This window comes from Oratosquilla oratoria, chromosome 39, assembly GCF_046742065.1.
Source record: "Oratosquilla oratoria isolate Oo_2021 chromosome 39, ASM4674206v1, whole genome shotgun sequence".
Classification (NCBI taxonomy): domain Eukaryota; kingdom Metazoa; phylum Arthropoda; class Malacostraca; order Stomatopoda; family Squillidae; genus Oratosquilla; species Oratosquilla oratoria.
In genome coordinates, this window is record NC_134815.1 from 5,797,869 (window position 1) to 5,814,484 (window position 16,616).

A 16,616-nucleotide genomic window follows, 5' to 3' on the forward strand; every position below is an offset into this window, starting at 1 on the left:
GTGCTCACTCCATGGGTACTAAGTCTATTCCATTCATTGACCAACCTATTAATAAACAAATTCTTGCCTATTTCCTTCTTAAATCTAAATTCCTCCAATTTAAATCCATTACTGCGAGTCCTGTCCTATTGTCTTAATATGATGACCTTTGCGTCACTCTTGTTAAAGCCTTTGATCCACTTGAACACCTCTATTAGATCACCTGACCCGACCTGACATTCAGGCGATTTTATGCACCTGAGGAAGGTCGAGAACCCGTTCAGCTCCGTGATCTGAGCTTCACTGAATAGAATTGCTCAGCCACGACATATTCTGTCTTCTCCCTTCCTCAGCAGACATTTCCCTCTTTCCCAATGCCTCTTTTACCCCATCCATCCATCTCATCCTTTGTCACCCCCCCCCATGTTCACTCCCTCCACCTCTGCCTTCCACACCTCTTTTACTAGTCTTTCTTCAGTCATTCTTTCCATGTGTCCAAACCATCCCAACACTCATTGATCAACTCTATCTCCTAACTCCCTTTCCACCCCCGCTCTCCTCCTCACCTCCTCGTTTCTCCCTCTATCCAGCCATTCAGTACTGACCACAATTCTTTGTTGTCCGCAGGAAGTGGAGGAAGCAATCCAACTTGCGAACTCAGCCCTCGAACTCAAGTCCGACTCGTATGAAGCTTACTACGCACGTGCGAGGGCCTATCGCGAAGCAAAGTAAGTAAAGGGCAAGGTGTAGATTGAAGGTCTTACTTGATGTCAACATGTCAATAAGGACTTGTAGCCAGAATTGGAAATTATGCTCATCACCTTGTTTCTTCTTCTGTAGGCGCCTGAAGGAGGCCCTAGCCGACGTAAGCGAGGCGGTGCGACTCGCCCCTCAGACGCGAGACGTGCGCCGAGTCCTCATTCGGATCCGGGACGAGATGCAAGGCGAGGTCGACAACCTGCCGGTGGCCGATCTGGCGCAGCTGAAGCAGTTAGCGGCTTCGGTGGACACGCTCTCCGAGGCCGAGCTCCCGATGACCTCGAGCATCTTGTCCGAGTCGGGCTACTCCTCCAATATCTAACCGACTTCTTCTTACAGCCTCTAGAGAACTCCCTCTGACGAAGACCCACCTGCCGGAGTTCTCCTTGAAGTCCGAGGGTTCCTCCCGACATCGACGGAATCCTTCTTCAAGAAAACCATCTAGGTCGTGAGTTCGTGACTGACAAGATCGAGTCGCTTCTTTGTCGTCCAAATCTGAGAAGAGACAGTGGTAACGGTGATGATGTTGGAGGTGGGTGATAGTGCAGTGCGATGGTGTTGGAGAAGGTGGTGATAGTGATGGTGAAGAGGGTGAGGACTGAAGACGGCGCCAAGTTGGCCGGAGCGTTGAAGGACAAGTCCATGTGTTCAGGAAGTACTTGAAACTGAGGAGGAGGAGAAGGAAGAGTTTCTGGAAGGACCGCTGAATGTCTGCCGTCGAAACTGCGGCGACGCCGGTGGCCGGCGGCCATTGGACGCTGGAGGACGTCCGATGGCGCCCCACGCGATAATTTCCCGGGAGTCTGTTGTGCGACAAAGGGCTGACTCTCTTTTCAGGCATAAGAAAAAAATTCCTTTAGTTTTCTTAATCAATTTTTTTTTTCGCATCACTCCGAACGAACTCCCCAAAGAAGAAGAAGAAGAAAACATCATTGTGTTGTATCCAGTACCACAAGGCGATTCTCGACCTCATTTTTAAACGATTCCTATTTCAAAAGTCTCATCACATTCTCTGTGGAGATCAACCTAGATAATTCCATGTAAAGGATTCCACTATTCTTGTAAAACTTGAAGGCGCGGGAGCAGGAACTAAAGTTGGTTTCGTGTTCTTCTCGTGTGTGTATGAGCGTGTTTCACTCCGTGTGAATTTGTCCTCCATTTTTTATTCGTTGTTATTATCTTTTCTTCGTTGCGTGTCCAGTCGTCCCGTTCTTGTACAGAATCACTCCGTTCCCCCACGTCTTTTTTTATATTCATCATATTCCATAGGGAGTATTTATTTTGCTACTTGAAGCTGTGCATGATTTTTTTTTTCGTTTTACCTTTTGTCATTTTGAATCGTTTTCGCTTCGATGTTTTCTTGGCTCTCACCCCGGAAGCTTCGGTTCCTGCTCGCTGCGCCCCTCAATGTTCCTGGTTCTGACTCGTATACCCACACTGACTTCGACAAACGTTACAAGCCTCCAAAACCTGAGATCGCACCCCAATCTAAGGAGTTCGGGGGTGCCCTCTCGTACCAACCAAAAGAAGAGAAAGAAGGATCTTCGAGACGGCGGTTGAGTTGTGTCGTCTCAAAACTCCCCCCACGTCCGGCCTTCGAAAGAACTCCAGTTGTAAATTAATTCTTAAATATTACGTGAGTCATGACTTAACTGGCGGAGCTCATGGGATGCTCCGAATCCCTCCCAACTTTCTCGGCTGTCTCCATGAGTCTCTGCCGCGAAACTAACCAATTATAGATCAGCTGATGGTGTGGAATTTTTCCCCAGCATGCGGTATTGTCTTTTTCGGTGTTTTACGATCCTAAATGTTAATTACTTTAATCATTATAAGTCAGCCAGCCAATGCTTGTGACGCAAAAAGAAAAAAAATCTATAAAAAGTGTGGTTATACCTATTGTTAAGAGTGCGTGAGGTTGTGAATGGCGTGTTTGTTTAAGTGTTTGTTTTCGTTTTTTTTTGTGATAAGGCGAAACATGTCTTGGGTACAGCAAATAATTGGTGTGGTGAGTGTGTGTGTGAGTGTGTGTGTGTATGTGTGTTTGTGTGTGGTGTATGGCTGTGGAGAAAGACTTGTGCACCCCCCTATCCTGTCGTTTGCATGCAAGAACCTCCAGCTCTCCTCGACTTCGGGGTCTTCAGCTTCTCGAAGTCTTGGCGAACCGGAGATCACATGTAGTCGGAGAGAGGCCAGGTGCTCTTGAATTTGAACCCCTCCCACCCCACCCCACCCCACCCCCCCAATCTTCCTGTTCGCCTTTCCTGTCCTGTTCTTCTCGTCGCAAACGAACTACTTTCCCGTACTCTCTTCTGTCTTTCTTCGCCACCTCCCGTGTTTGTCTCGATTGATTTTGCATTCCTGAAGAATCTGGCCCCTTTCTCATCACCCCTCGGAATGTTACTGCAACGCTGCTAGCCGGAGGGCCAAGGAGTCTGCGAAGGGCCTGAGGAGTCTTCGCTGATCCCGTTAAAGAGTCATTGGCTACTGCTAGTAGCGTTTGTAGGTCTAAATTATCATTCTCACTCTCTTTCTTTCATCCTCTTGTGTTCTCTTAAACCAGCAAGGTTGTCTAATACTCTTCTCCTCTCTTTTCTCTCGTCGAACATTGATTTGGCCCACTATAGACTATCTCTAAACTTCTCTTTAAGTTGACCTCAGGTCAACAGAAATTGGCTTCGACAAACGACCTTCCCCTTCTCGCCATAGTTTACTGGATGCACAAGGACGCGAAGTGGGCTGACCCTGTCCACTTCGCGGAGCACCGAAGAACCTTAACTCGGTGGGAGCATATCCACGAGGTCCTCTTGAAGTAAACAAGAGGTCTAAGTTGGCCGCAGCACACCACTTCTTCCTATATGTCACAGTATATAGGAAGCTCTAGGTCGTTTCAGGTCACAGACTGCATAATTAGTACCCAGGTCATGGGTACGCCTCCCTTGTGCACTGAGGAGGATACTGAGGTCATACACGAACTGTGTATGACCGAAGACCGGGAGGGACCTGTGTAGGGTCCCCCTCGAGGTGAGCTCGAAGATGAAGAAATCTTCGAAGCTCCTGCAAACAGTGTACAGTAGCTTGTAAGGGGGGAAATATGGCAAAGGAAGGAAAAACGCTGAATGTGTGTGACACCTTAGGCGCAAGTTGCTAGTCAGTATAGTAGTGATAGGTGGGAGGAAGAGCCAAGCTACGTAAGAGGAGAAGGCTACTTGGGGTTACAAAATATATAAGGCTTCGACCCGTATAGCCCCGTAGCCAACTGCCAGAAGACAGCCTTCATAGCCCCTATCGTTGAGAGAAGAAGAGTCTTCCCAAAACAGCCAGACTGTTGCTGCCCCATGTACTTAGGATGTAGCCCATAAATGGTATAGTCTGTGGGGATATGTTTGAATTTTTATATACAACGTTTATCATGCCTGATGCATAAGTATCGTTATCCCTGACTATATAATACATGGAAGGTGATATTGTTGCTGGATCTGTCTTATATTTTATATATATGTGGCACTCATGTCATTTATGTGGCACTGTTTCGGGTCGACCTCTTTATACTTCTCGCCAATTGTACAGCTCCTTTTTTTCATGATTTGGCTCGTAGGGCTTTTTATAACGATCTCTTGTAATTATGTTAAATATTTCGCTGCCAAATTTATCATGTAATGTAATTAGAGAGGTTTGCTATGCAATAAAATGATATGATTACAGAGTGTTTTGATATCCTTGAGCGAGGTCCACAAATAGTGAAATCCAAAAAAATCTGCCTGGAACAACAAATTTGGCTGGGCCTCACGCACACACCTTTGGGCTCAGTTACTCTCATATTGGACAAATAAATTTGGTCAAAATTTATGGGTCCTTTATCTTTGTCGCTTTGGCCACTAACTCTCCCACAGGTCAAGGGCCATGAGGCCTGTGAATTTCACTTGGCCACTATATAGGCCAAAAGTGCGGCCCGCAGACGCGGAAAATAAAAAATCTGCCCACAGCCTCAATTCTTTTTTATATGTAATGATACATATGACAGGACTAAATGAAAGTAACGGGAGAGCTTATGCTGCATATATTCTGGTCGTTGAATGAAATAATCTTAGTTCCTGGTAGAATTAAATGGTGGAAAGTATCGAGGGTAGGAGTTGACAGCGTGTACCCATGAGCTGAAATATCCATCAACCCCCTCCCCTTCCATCCCCATCGCGGGGACAGACAAACTCACCCCCCCCTCTACCCATCTGCTCCCCCCCCCAACTTGGCCCTTCTAGCCCTCCCCCCTCCTCCCCTCTTTCCTCTCAAACATACCAGAAGCCTTGTAAGGACCAATTGGTCTGTTGCTTTTCGTTTGGCCATGTAACTCTCCCCTCATTTCTCTCCCTCACTCCCTCCTCTCTCTCCCCTTCTTTCTCTCCCTCTCCTCTCTCCCTCGCTCTCCCTCCCTCTCCCCTTCTTTCCCTCTCCCCCTCTCACGCCCGCTTCAAACAGTGAGATATTGAGTGGTTCTGTTTCAGTGATCAGCGCCGAAGAGGTACAATCTCGACGTAGTAGAATTGAAGCCTTAGAGAGGACTGTTGAAGTCCTTAAGATGAGAATAGAGTTCTTTGCTAAAAGGCCCAAAACACGGACGACAAACCATGTTTGAAACCTGGGTGGAAAACAGTGACAAACGAAACACGGAGAGATGGTAAAAAACCCTCACCAGGCCCGTTTGAATGCAGAAACTCTTTTTAAGCTCTAGCGGGTCTGCAAAAAAGAAGAAACGAAGATGCAAGAGAAGAAGGGTAGGGCAGTCGCTAGACCCTTGTCCACAGCTAAGATTTTGGTTGTAGGGGATAACCAAGTGAGATATTTAGATTGGGCCTTATGTGACAAAGATAGGAAGCGACCCAGGTGTTTTTTCCCGGGGCGAAGATAAGTGATCTTTGAGACAGGATAGAAGAGTGTATAGACGGGGAAGGTGTGCAACCCATAGTTTGCTCGAGTGCTGGGGGGAATAATATAGGTAAGTTAGGGAGTGAGGAACTGCGCGGTTCTGGGATGCTCTAGGTAAGATTAAGAATAAGGAAGGGGTTCCTGTTTGTGACGGCGACGAGTTGAATCGTCGCGAGGCTCGGATAGACACAGTGGGAGGAGATTGAAAGAATACTAGGTCATTATAGACCCACTGGAGCAATTTAGGCTAACAAGTAAAATTCACAATATGTACTTTTACAGAGTTCTGGGCGCCAGTTCTGTCGTGACCGAGGACCACTCGGTCACAATATGGAGGAGGTACAAAGTATAGAAGGAACAAGAAAATAGCATGTGTGAACGCACAATATATATATATATATATACATATATATATATATATACATATATATATATATATATATATATATAATTCTTAATGGTGTTAACAAGATATTTAATAAAATATTGAAAATTGTCTTGTAACGAGGTGACGGAGAAAGCAGGCTGGAGGTCCTCGGAAGGTGGATTCGTCGGACAAGTAAGACCGGAACCCCGTGGCTCCAAGCTGGAGATCGAAATTAGCGTAAACGTTCAGGCCTAGTAATAGAAAAACAATCGGCAAGAACATGAACCAAAGATTGAAATCACTAAGTGGGTTAGACTGGGGTTGAGAGGAAAACGCGACGTGAAATTGACGTGTCGTGATGTGACGTGATGTGTGGCGTGACGTGTAGCGCAGCGTGTGGCGTAGCGTGTGGCGTAGTGTGTGGCGTAGTGTGTGGGGTAGTGTGTGGCGTAAAATTTAACAAAAGGGGATTCAAATGTTAAACCGCGAATAAAAAAAAAAATGAAATGCCTGGCTAGGTCTAGGTTTGAAATTATACATCAACTCACTGACTTTAGTAATCGGCCTATAGGTCCCAAAGTGTCTAGACCGAAGAACATTTGGATTGCACAGATTTTAATATAACACCGATTATACAATTATTCCGGTTATTGCACTGCAAAGGATTTTATGTTCAAAATTAGTCTATTACAACAAAGGCAGGACTTAATCGAGGAACAAAGAAGGTAGGGTGCTTACCGCAGGATAGATCCAATCCCGGTATGGGACTAGGTTGCGAGAATTCCGGACGGCAGAGAAGTGGCTTTGACGACCTACTCCCTTTTTTCTCCGGTTCCGTTTTAGGCAGATTTTCTAGAACTAAATAAAAGTAATCTGGTTGATGAATACTTACGTCAGCTTGTGACGTTACACTGAGGATTGCGCCAGCTTGTGGCGATAATTCCAGCTGCTGACGTGATTAATATTCAGGTCAGCTTGTAACGTAATACTAAGGGTTGCGCCAGCTTGTGGCGATAGCTCCAGCTGGTGGAAGCGATGAATACTCATGTCAACTTGTAACGTAATACTAAGGGTTGTGCCGGCTCGAGGCGATAACTCCAGCTGGTGGAGGATATGGTCACTCGTAGACGTCTTTGTCTTTTGAAAGTTTGTCTCTGACTGTCTCCTTTCTGGCTCCAGTCACCCCTGTCCGGTTACACCCTGCCCCGTGGTTCCTCTTAAAAAAAGGTGGCCAAGACAAAAAATTAACTAACACAAAATCCTGTGCAGTACAACAAAAACAAAGGAAAATTGAAAATCATTATTACTTGTGAAAGAAAAAGGGAGGAAGGAATTGGTTAAAAAAAGAAGAGGTAAACGATTTCTTAGACCGATACAGTAAGCTTACGGACGAGTATAAACAAGCGAAGGCCTGAACGAACAGAAAAGTTTCGTTCACAAAGAAAAGGGGAGAAGACACGTTTAGAGGAAAAGCGGTCTCCCAATGGGAACAAACGAAAAATTGTGGAACAAATCGTTCTGAATACGAAGGCATGAATAAATACATATAGGTACGTAATCATACACGCGCACACATACATACAGGCTCATCTTCCAATTATCAGTAGATCGTCGCTACACTGTTGTACGTGGAACCCTTCCGAGGCATAGAGTTGGAGGTATGTGAAATTCCAGGGCTATTGCGATGAACTGCAGGCTGGCAAATCATTGTAAGGCTAATGGATGGGCATTTGTCAATTGGGATAGCTTTTACGGTAAGAATAATCTATAAACAAGGGACGGGGTGCAATTGTCACCCAAGAATTTCGGCTCCTACCTGCAGGGTTTTTTTTCGGGTAGATTACTTGGGAGTCAGGGGGGGAAGTATCGGATTATAGTTTGGGCAATAGAAACAGCTCAGAGAAAAACTGTGAAAAGAATCACCTAATCAGGTGGAGGATAAACTAAAGGTTTACTATACAAACAGCAGAGGCGTAATCAGTAAAATGGATTTGCTGTGAGGTAAAGCATGCGTAGAGAGATTTGATATTATAGCTATTACTGAATCTTGGATCAATATGGCTGACAGACATTTCCTTCCAGAAATCTAGAAGGATATATATATATATATATATATATATATATATATATATATATATATATATATATATATAACTTTTTTCACAAGAACAGGGTTGGTAGGAGTGGAGTAGCAGCACTTTTCGTTAAAATGTCATAAATTGTATTACTAACAATTCTGGGTGGAGATTATAGACAACAATAAGAAACCTGTTATTAGCGTCCTCCCTCCTCACCTCAGCATTAAGCAAACTGATCCCCTGATTCATGAAATTCGCAGGGCATCCCAGTACAAAAATATTGTGATCATGGGAGATTTTAATTATATGATTATAAAATCTATATAGAAACATTGACTGGGACATTTTAGTAGATCAGCAAGCGCAAAATTTCTTAGATGCGGTGCAGGATAATTTCCTAAAGCAAATGATTACCGATCCTACGAAAGGAGAGACTACTCTGGACTTACTTTTAACTAAAAATGAACACCTAACGAGTAACGTGAAAATGGGAGATAGTCTTGGCTTTAGTGATCAAGAAATAAAAATTGATATGAATTGGGAAGAATTGAATAATACGAATAACGTTCTAGTACCGGATTTCAGGAGAGCCAATTTTGATGACAATATAAGAAGTTTTATCACTTACAAGACCGACCCAGTGGCCTGTGGCGGGGTAAGATACACTGTCAGTCCGGACGTCATTAGCGCGGTCAGGGTGGGGTCACGAAGGGTAATATACGTACTTTGGGTCAGGACACTCATAAGCTCGAGGTCATCAGACCAGTCAGCGATTTGGATGAAATATAAAGTAACCTAACAGCTTTAATTCTAAATGCACAAAATAAACTTATTCCCCTCAAATCAATACGGAAGAATAGTAATACTCTTAAATGGATGACGGATAGGTTGAAATATGAGACTAGAATGAAAAGAGAACTTTACGTAAGAATAAAAACGGGGAAACACACCTTAGATCCAAATATAACGATATGGCAAGACTGGTTAGAAAGAATACGCGCACAGCGAAACGTAACCATGAAATTAAGGTTGCCAGACAAGCGAGATCCAACCCAAAGGGCTTCTTTCATCTTTACAGAAAAAAAAGGACAGGATAGGCCCAATTAAAAACGACGAAAATGTGATGATAGAATCGGAGGAAAAATGAGTGAGGTATTTACCAAATGTTTTCTCTCGGTGTTTACTAAGGAGTGGTTAGATAAGGTACCTGACTACGATCTGATTTTCAGTGGGGATGAAGAAAGTAGACAATCAAATATCAGCATTAGTAAGATAGCAGTCAAGCAGATTGAAAGACTTAAAGCTACAAAATCCCCGGGTCCAGACGATTTTTTTTCAAGAGTGCTTAAAGAATGTAATTTTGAAATATGCGACCAGTTAACAGAAATATTGGATAAGTCGGTAGACACTGGTTTTGTGCCTATTGCTTGAGGGGCAGGCAAATGTTGTTCCCGTTTTCAAAAAGGGAGATAAATCGTCTATATTCAACTACAGGCCAATCAGTTTGACATCAATTACAGGTAAAATGGTTGAATCAATAATAGTTAATTGACTCAGAGATCCCATCGAGAGACATGATTTGATTCGCGACTCACAGCATAGTTTCTCTAAGGGTAAGTCATGTGTGATTAATCTTCTATCTTTTTACACTAGCGTATATAAGGCGCCAGATAACAATGATAGTTACGATGTTATTTACCGTGACTTTAGCAAAGCGTTCGACAAGGTGTAAAATCCATAAGGGGGAGTGTTTCTAATGGAGTTTCCCAGGACTCGGTTTTGGGTCCCTTATTGTTCATTATGTATATAAACGACTTGGACAATGGGATTAATAGTGATGTTAGTAAGTTTGCGGACGACACTAAAATAGGACGCCTAAATAGGTCAGGAGACGACGGCGAGATTCTGCAGGATGATCTTGAATTGTTCACATGGTCGGTGAAATGGCAAATGGACTTCAATATCTCAATGTGCTTGCAGCGTGCGAAACGTAGGACTACACAACCCCAAAAATATATATAACTTAGATAACATGTTTTTTTAGAAAACAGTGTGCGAGAGAAACTTGGGAGTTTTAGCGAGTCCTTACCTTAAATCCAGGAAAAAGTGCATTAGCGTCACGAATAAAGCTAACAAAGCATTAGGTTTCATTGCTAGGACGGTAATATATAGAAATACAGAGGTAATTACTAAACTCTAGCGTTAAACCCATCCTTGACTTGTGGTCCAGTTTTGGTCTTCGCTTTATAGAACGGACATCAGTTCACTAGAATCAGTACAGAGGAGAATGACCAAAATTATACATGGGCTCAGAAATTTACCTTACGAAGAGAAGCTTAGGCACATTAACTTACACTCTCTGGAAAGACCCAGATCTAATAGAAGTGTTCAAGTGGATCAAAGGGTGTGTAACCATTACTAACCATCACCTACCACACACGTGATCCACATGCTTGCAACATAGCGAGACTCCCCTCTTGCTTACCTTGCTTTCCCAGAACACATACATCTAACGCAGCAGAATTCAGACAAAACAGGATATCGCCACGAACATGCCAAATGCCACCAGACTAACCCATTAAAAACACTTTATTATAATTGCCCCTTATTATATTATCCATAAGCTAACATATATATAACATACCTAACAACAACAACCAACTATACGACTAACCCTCATATATAAAACTGACCCCAATGTATAGAATAGCAAGATTAACGCCTTTACTTACAACCCACTAACCCCCTGTATTAACCTACGACACCTATGTCACGAACGCCAGAGCTGGGCAGGTCAAGAACCTACCGGCCAGAGCTGGGCAGGTCAAGAACCAGAGCTGGGCAGGTCAAGAACCTACCGGCCAGAGCTGGGCAGGTCAAGAGCCTATCAGCCAGAGGGCTGAGCAGTGTGATAAGACTGCCAGCTGAGTGTGCCCTACGTCAAGGCCTGGCACTTACTGTATTTTGCCCACAGGGCCCATTTGCTCTTTGTAATAAATAGAAGAAACTCCGGTTTTAGAGTTTATCTCGCCCGTATTAAGTCCTCCTTATGAAGCCTACACAAACCAAAAGGTTACAGGTGACAACAGGGCAGGACTCGCAGTAATGGATTTAAATTTGGACAAATTTAGATTTAAGAAGGAAATAGGAAAGAATTGGTTTACTAATAGGCTGGTCAACGAGTGGAATAGACTTAGTAACCATGTAGCCAGCGTTGAAACTATTTGTTGTTGTTTTTTATGTTCACGATATCAAGACATATGACGGAGGCGCGAAGTTGTCCTTAAGGAAAGAAGTGCAGGTAAAATATAATTTAGAGTAACCAACCAATTTCCGCGATACACTTAACCCACGAAAGCATAATGCCCCTTTAAAGAAACAAAAATGTTTACTTTTCAAATTACATTACATGAAAATTTCATTTGCTTTCATTACTATTTAACAGAAAACATTTTGTTAGATGTTAATCCAGATTTATGTACAAAATGTATCACATAGGTTTCTATTGCTATTATTGCAATGGGATTGAAACATCAAAGCAGGAAAGTACATTTATTTCCAATTATTTAATATACAAAAAATATACATACACTTTTTCTAATTAATCACAACTGTAAAAAACAATACGCCTGTTGTTCGCATTTTGTTGATTATATCCACCTATAGTTCACAAGTTCTTCGTAATCATTTCTAAGAAGACAGGATGAGTACCATATTGGTATGGCACTACTTTCCAGTTTATTAAATTCTTTTGGCATCAACCTGAATAAACCCTGGAAAGGGCGTAACTGCATCGAAGGCATCTAATGCAAAGAAGACGATGAATAGATCTATTTAACTTTGGGTCTAATTCAATGAAGGTGGGGGGAATATGCTTACGAGCATATGGTTCTCAGCCCCCCGAGACATACATTGAACAATCTCACCAGGCACTCCACTATAACTAGTCCACTGCGATCCTGTGTCAGACTCCTTCCCTGAAACACATATTGAACAATCTCACCAGTTACTCTACTATAACTACCCGTTCCGTCACACGTTCCACATGACATCCACACAATCTAGATGCCTTTCCGGATTTCATCTTTTCTAGTTCTACTTGTATTTCCTAGGTTTTTCGGTCTCTGTTGCTTCTTTGGAATGTTGAGAACCAACATTAGAGGATTATTCAGTTTGGTCTTCCCAATTTTGACCCCATTAAAAAAATCGCTTTGCTAAATAAGATTATCTGGCGTTTGCCAAAACGAAGTCCTTCTGATTGAGCGAAATGCTACAACGGGTTAAGTCAAAGAAGGTGAAAACACTCCACATTTCACAATCAAAAAGTCGTCGACTTAAGTCCATCGACTTTTTTTTTTCCGAAAGCAGAAGTCGATGAGAAAGAGAGGGAGAGAAAGAGGTCGTTCTTTTGACGGACTGAAATCGACGAATTTTCGCTCGCGCGATGTCTAAGAAGTGGTAGAAGCGCTTCCAGTATTGTTCGTTCAAAAATCTATCATCAGCGGGTTCCTGGTCGCTATAATTACCAAACTAAAAATTCAAGGATCGCTTCATTTGATTTTGATGTCTCGTACTCTCGTTTTCCTCGGAGGAGTAGGGAGAAACGGAACATTTTCATGGTATTTACACAATGCCACCGGGTATCTCCTCGCTACTATTTTCCACAGTCTCATCAGGGTCGAACAATGCTGCCCGCCTTTGTCGACCTGGAGCGTCGCGGACTATCTCCTCGCTACTGAGGTCTTCCACAGTCTCATAACTTTGGAACAATGCTGCCCGCCTTTGTCGAGCTAGAACGGCCACGCCTGTCTCCTCGCTACTGGGGTCTTCGACGCTCTCATTACTCTCGTTCGGTGCTGCCCGCCTTTGTCGAAGGGACTCGTCAACAGGAAGTGCTACGGCTGCTGCCACCAGCAGGAGTAGAAGGACCTGGATATGGAGGAAATATTTTAGATAAATCCACTGATGCGGACAGTAACACTCTTCATAAAAAAAAAATATATATATATATATACATTATATATATATATATATATATATATATATATAGAGAGAGAGAGAGAGAGAGAGAGAGAGAGAGAGAGACATTCTGACAGGTTGACGTAAGCGGATTAGGAAACACAGGAGTCTTAGTCTTGAGTTTATTCCTGACTAGTTTCGCAGCACATCTGCGAAACTAGTCAGGAATAAACTCAAGACTAAGACTCCTGTGTTTCCTACTCCGCTTACGTCATATATATATACATATATATATATATATAATATATATATATATATATGTGTGTGTGTGTGTGTGTGTGTATTATATATATACACATATATAAGCATATATATATACATACACACACACACACACATCTATTTCTAATGTCTCCAAGAAAATATTTTTTTAGACATTAGAAATAGACAATACACAAAGAATGATAGGCAGACACACCACATGGCTAAGATATGTAGACGATATATTAATCATAACACCCAAAAACACAAACATCCAAAACAAAGTCCGATTATAAATAAGGCACACGAAATGACCAAGTTCACATTAGAAGAACAAGAAGGGTGCTTATCATTTTTAGACACAGCAATCATTAGCACATATTCCGGCCCAAAATATAAGGTACACACAAAACAAACCAACAAAGAAGTTTATGTCCACTATTTATCAGGTCACAGTGAAAGAATTGAATGAGGTATAATTATTGGGTTCTTCTTACGCGCATACAGAATATGTAGCACAGAGTATTTAAGACGAAATAAAACACATAGTTTCAATATTTCAAAAATTAAGATATCCTAAGTGATTGATTATACAGTCAAAAACGAAAACACAAGAGATAATGGAAAGGGCAACAAGTAACAAAGAAAAAGAAGAAAATAATAAAAACAATATATTATTAATCCCAAACTCCACAGCAGTCACAAAAATAGGAAATACATAGAACAAAACAACATTAAAGTAATTCCAAACTCAGGACAGAGAATAAGAAAAATAATAACAAACAAAACAACAGACTTTAGAAATTAAAACAGTACTGGGCGTGATCAATCGTACTATGGAAAGAGTGAACAAGAAATCACAAAACGGACACAACAACACAAAAATGACGTTAGATCACACAGAACCAGCAACTCACTTGTAACACACAGACAAAAACAGGACACCTACCGAATTGGAAAAAACATACATTACACCAAGGACTCAACAAGAAAATGAGAAAAGTTATAGAAGCAGCAGAAATTAGTATTAATTATTCTAATAACAACCGGGGAGGATTTATCACATGGTCTCTCCCAGTAGCTTTACTGGCAATCAATAATTGGAGGAGACGAAAAAGGAGAAGGAGCGAACAACGCACGTAAAATATATATAAACTGTGTATCTATCCTTTAGATGTGGTACCTTGAACAAGACCAGAGTGTCGAAACGTCAGTGATAAAACTCAAAGCTCTTCTCGTGTTTCCGTTTCCTCTCTCTCATATATATATATAAATAAATCACATATTCATATACACACATGTATGCACACACACACACACACACACACACACACATACACACGCACACACACACACACACACACACACACACACACACACACACACACACACCCATATCTATATATATATACATATATATATATCATATACATATATATAGTTATAGACACACACACACACACCCACACACATATATATATATATATATATATATATATATATACATATAAATATATATATATATATATATATATTACAAAGGATTTCAAAGGCAGAGCATGCCGACAAGAGACCTTTTGGTCCATAACTAGGTCGGATGCGGGGGGAAAATGTAATAATGATATATGAATTAAAGAAAAATAAATAAAAAATTATAATATGAATAATAATAAATATAATAAATAAATGCATGGGTATAATTAAATAATAAACAAACGGATAAGTAGTAAATAATAGTAAGTTGACAGATAACTAACAAATAAAAATCAAGCAAATAATAATAAACAAACAAACAATAACAAACAAATAATATAAAATAAATGTCAGTCATTACACCATCTTGCTAAACGAATCTTAAAACTTCGAACTGAACTACATTGCACTGCCTCTGCAGGAAGTTTGTTCCATTCATTAACTACACTGTTGGCGAAGTTATTTCTACCCATTTCCAAATTAAATCTCCTGACAGTTTGAGACCACTATCTCTTGTCGGATTCTCATTCAGTGTGAAAATGTTTTAGTCGATTTTCGTACGATTTATATTTTATATTTGGAATAAGTTTTGTGGCTCGCCGTTGTACTTTTTCCAATCTGTCAATGTCTTTAATAATGAGATTCGGTGACCATACGGAAACAGCATATTCCAAATGTGGATGAACTAACGATTTATATAGCTTGTTATTGAGAGATGAACTTTTGAAGTCAAAAGATCGCGCAATTAGACCTAGAATCTTGTTTGCTTTCTCAGAGGCTGAAATACACTGCTTAGATGATTTGAGATCGTTACTGATAATTACGCCGAGATCCTTTTCACTATCCACTTTTGTTAACGAATTTCCAAATAACTTGTAACCGTACTTACTGTTATTTTTACCTATGTGCATAACCTTGCATTTACTTGTGTTAAATTTCATTAGCCACTTTTCAGACCATTGCTGTAATTTATCTAAGTCTTATTGAATATCTAATTGATATAAGTGATCATTTGCCATCCCACACATTTTTGTATCATCAGCAAATTTGGAGACAATAGATTTTAGTCCGTGGTCTATATCATTTATATATACTATGAATAGAAGTGGCCCAAGAACGGAACCCTGAGGAACTCCACTCGTAACATTTTTCCATCTAGAAGTTTTGCCATTTAAAACAACTGTTTTCGACCATTCAACAAATTTCTAGTCCAACTTAATAGACTATCACTTCGTGTGCGTATGTATGTGTGTGTGTGATATATATATATTATATATATATATATATATATATACATATATATATATATATGAGAAGAATAAAAGGTAAGGAATACTGCAAAATGTTACACGATCTACACAGTATGTATCCCAAAAGCCATTCGAGGGAAATAAGCATTAACGTCAAGAAATAAAAAGTTTAGGAAATGAGTAAAAGTTAAAAAGTACCACTACTAAATTACTCAACAGAAATTAAATCACTTGGAGCATAGGAGGCTACTAGTCATCATAAAAATGTACCTTTTCACTACACAAACGAGCAGATGACGAAAACAAACAAAAAAAATCACAATTTCTTATCCGTCCTAGATCAGAGTATTTGGCAGCGATATGCTCTTCGTATATAGTGAGGGACATAAAGACCACTGAAAGGTTACATAGAGCAGCGACCATACATAGGTTGTTTTGTTTGCTTTTAGTGATACTTTCAGTGGCCGCATCACGTTAGAGTTTGCTTAACCTTCTTCTGTTTCTTGTGTGATGTGTGGCCAAGTTGCTTTTTACCGTTTGTGTTTTTCCGTGGGTTGGTTTCATGCTTCT

The 16,616-nt window shown here is 41.0% G+C and overlaps 2 protein-coding genes across 11 annotated transcripts in view; one reads left to right on the forward strand and one right to left on the reverse strand.

Annotated features, from left to right (window-relative positions):
• The window catches only part of rols (zinc-RING finger and ankyrin repeat domain-containing protein rolling pebbles), a 158,942-nt gene extending 154,505 nt beyond the window's left edge, over nucleotides 1-4,437 (forward strand). For all 10 annotated transcript variants that reach the window (XM_076176471.1, XM_076176477.1, XM_076176474.1 and 7 more), the window contains 2 exons: nucleotides 607-707; nucleotides 820-4,437. In XM_076176471.1, coding sequence (XP_076032586.1) covers nucleotides 607-707; nucleotides 820-1,060 — 342 coding nt within the window. In that variant the 3' untranslated portion in view covers nucleotides 1,061-4,437. The remainder of the gene's footprint in view (nucleotides 1-606; nucleotides 708-819) is intronic.
• Nucleotides 4,438-11,641: 7,204 nt separating this feature from the next.
• The window catches only part of LOC143020264 (uncharacterized), a 6,489-nt gene continuing 1,514 nt past the window's right edge, over nucleotides 11,642-16,616 (reverse strand). The window contains exon 2 of the mRNA XM_076176482.1: nucleotides 11,642-13,032. Within this exon, the coding sequence (XP_076032597.1) occupies nucleotides 12,727-13,032 (306 nt within the window). The 3' untranslated portion in view covers nucleotides 11,642-12,726. The remainder of the gene's footprint in view (nucleotides 13,033-16,616) is intronic.